Source organism: Otolemur garnettii, unplaced genomic scaffold, assembly GCF_000181295.1.
Source record: "Otolemur garnettii isolate 467f Iridium unplaced genomic scaffold, OtoGar3 scaffold00164, whole genome shotgun sequence".
Taxonomy (NCBI): Eukaryota; Metazoa; Chordata; class Mammalia; order Primates; family Galagidae; genus Otolemur; species Otolemur garnettii.
The window spans coordinates 1,322,897-1,323,276 of NW_003852559.1; the positions used below are offsets into that span (position 1 = coordinate 1,322,897).

Genomic DNA, 380 nt, shown 5'->3' on the forward strand with positions numbered 1-380 from the left:
AAAAAAAAAAAAAAAAAGTTGAAGGGTACAATATTTCCTTTAGTAAAGAGAAATTTCCTTTGAGAAAAATAGTGACCAGGCTAAACTATCTCTTCTAACAATGGGTTAACAAAATCTGAAAGAGACTGGGAGGGTAATTTTCATTGTGAAAAATAATGTACTTTTATGATCTTATCCCCAATTTAGGTTCATTTGATCTGCTGATCTATACAGACAAAGATTTGGTTGTACCTGAAAAATGGGAAGAGTCTGGACCCCAGTTCATTACCAATTCCGAGGAAGTCCGCCTTCGCTCATTTACCACTACAATCCACAAAGTAAATAGCATGGTGGCCTACAAAATTCCTGTCAGTGACTGAGGATGAGATGAGGCAGATCAT

At 36.3% G+C, this 380-nt stretch overlaps 1 protein-coding gene across 1 annotated transcript in view; it reads left to right on the forward strand.

Annotated features, from left to right (window-relative positions):
• MAD2L1 (mitotic arrest deficient 2 like 1) overlaps positions 1–380 on the forward strand; it is a 7,523-nt gene extending 7,143 nt beyond the window's left edge. The window contains exon 5 of the mRNA XM_003800058.1: positions 187–380. Within this exon, the coding sequence (XP_003800106.1) occupies positions 187–359 (173 nt within the window). The 3' untranslated portion in view covers positions 360–380. The remainder of the gene's footprint in view (positions 1–186) is intronic.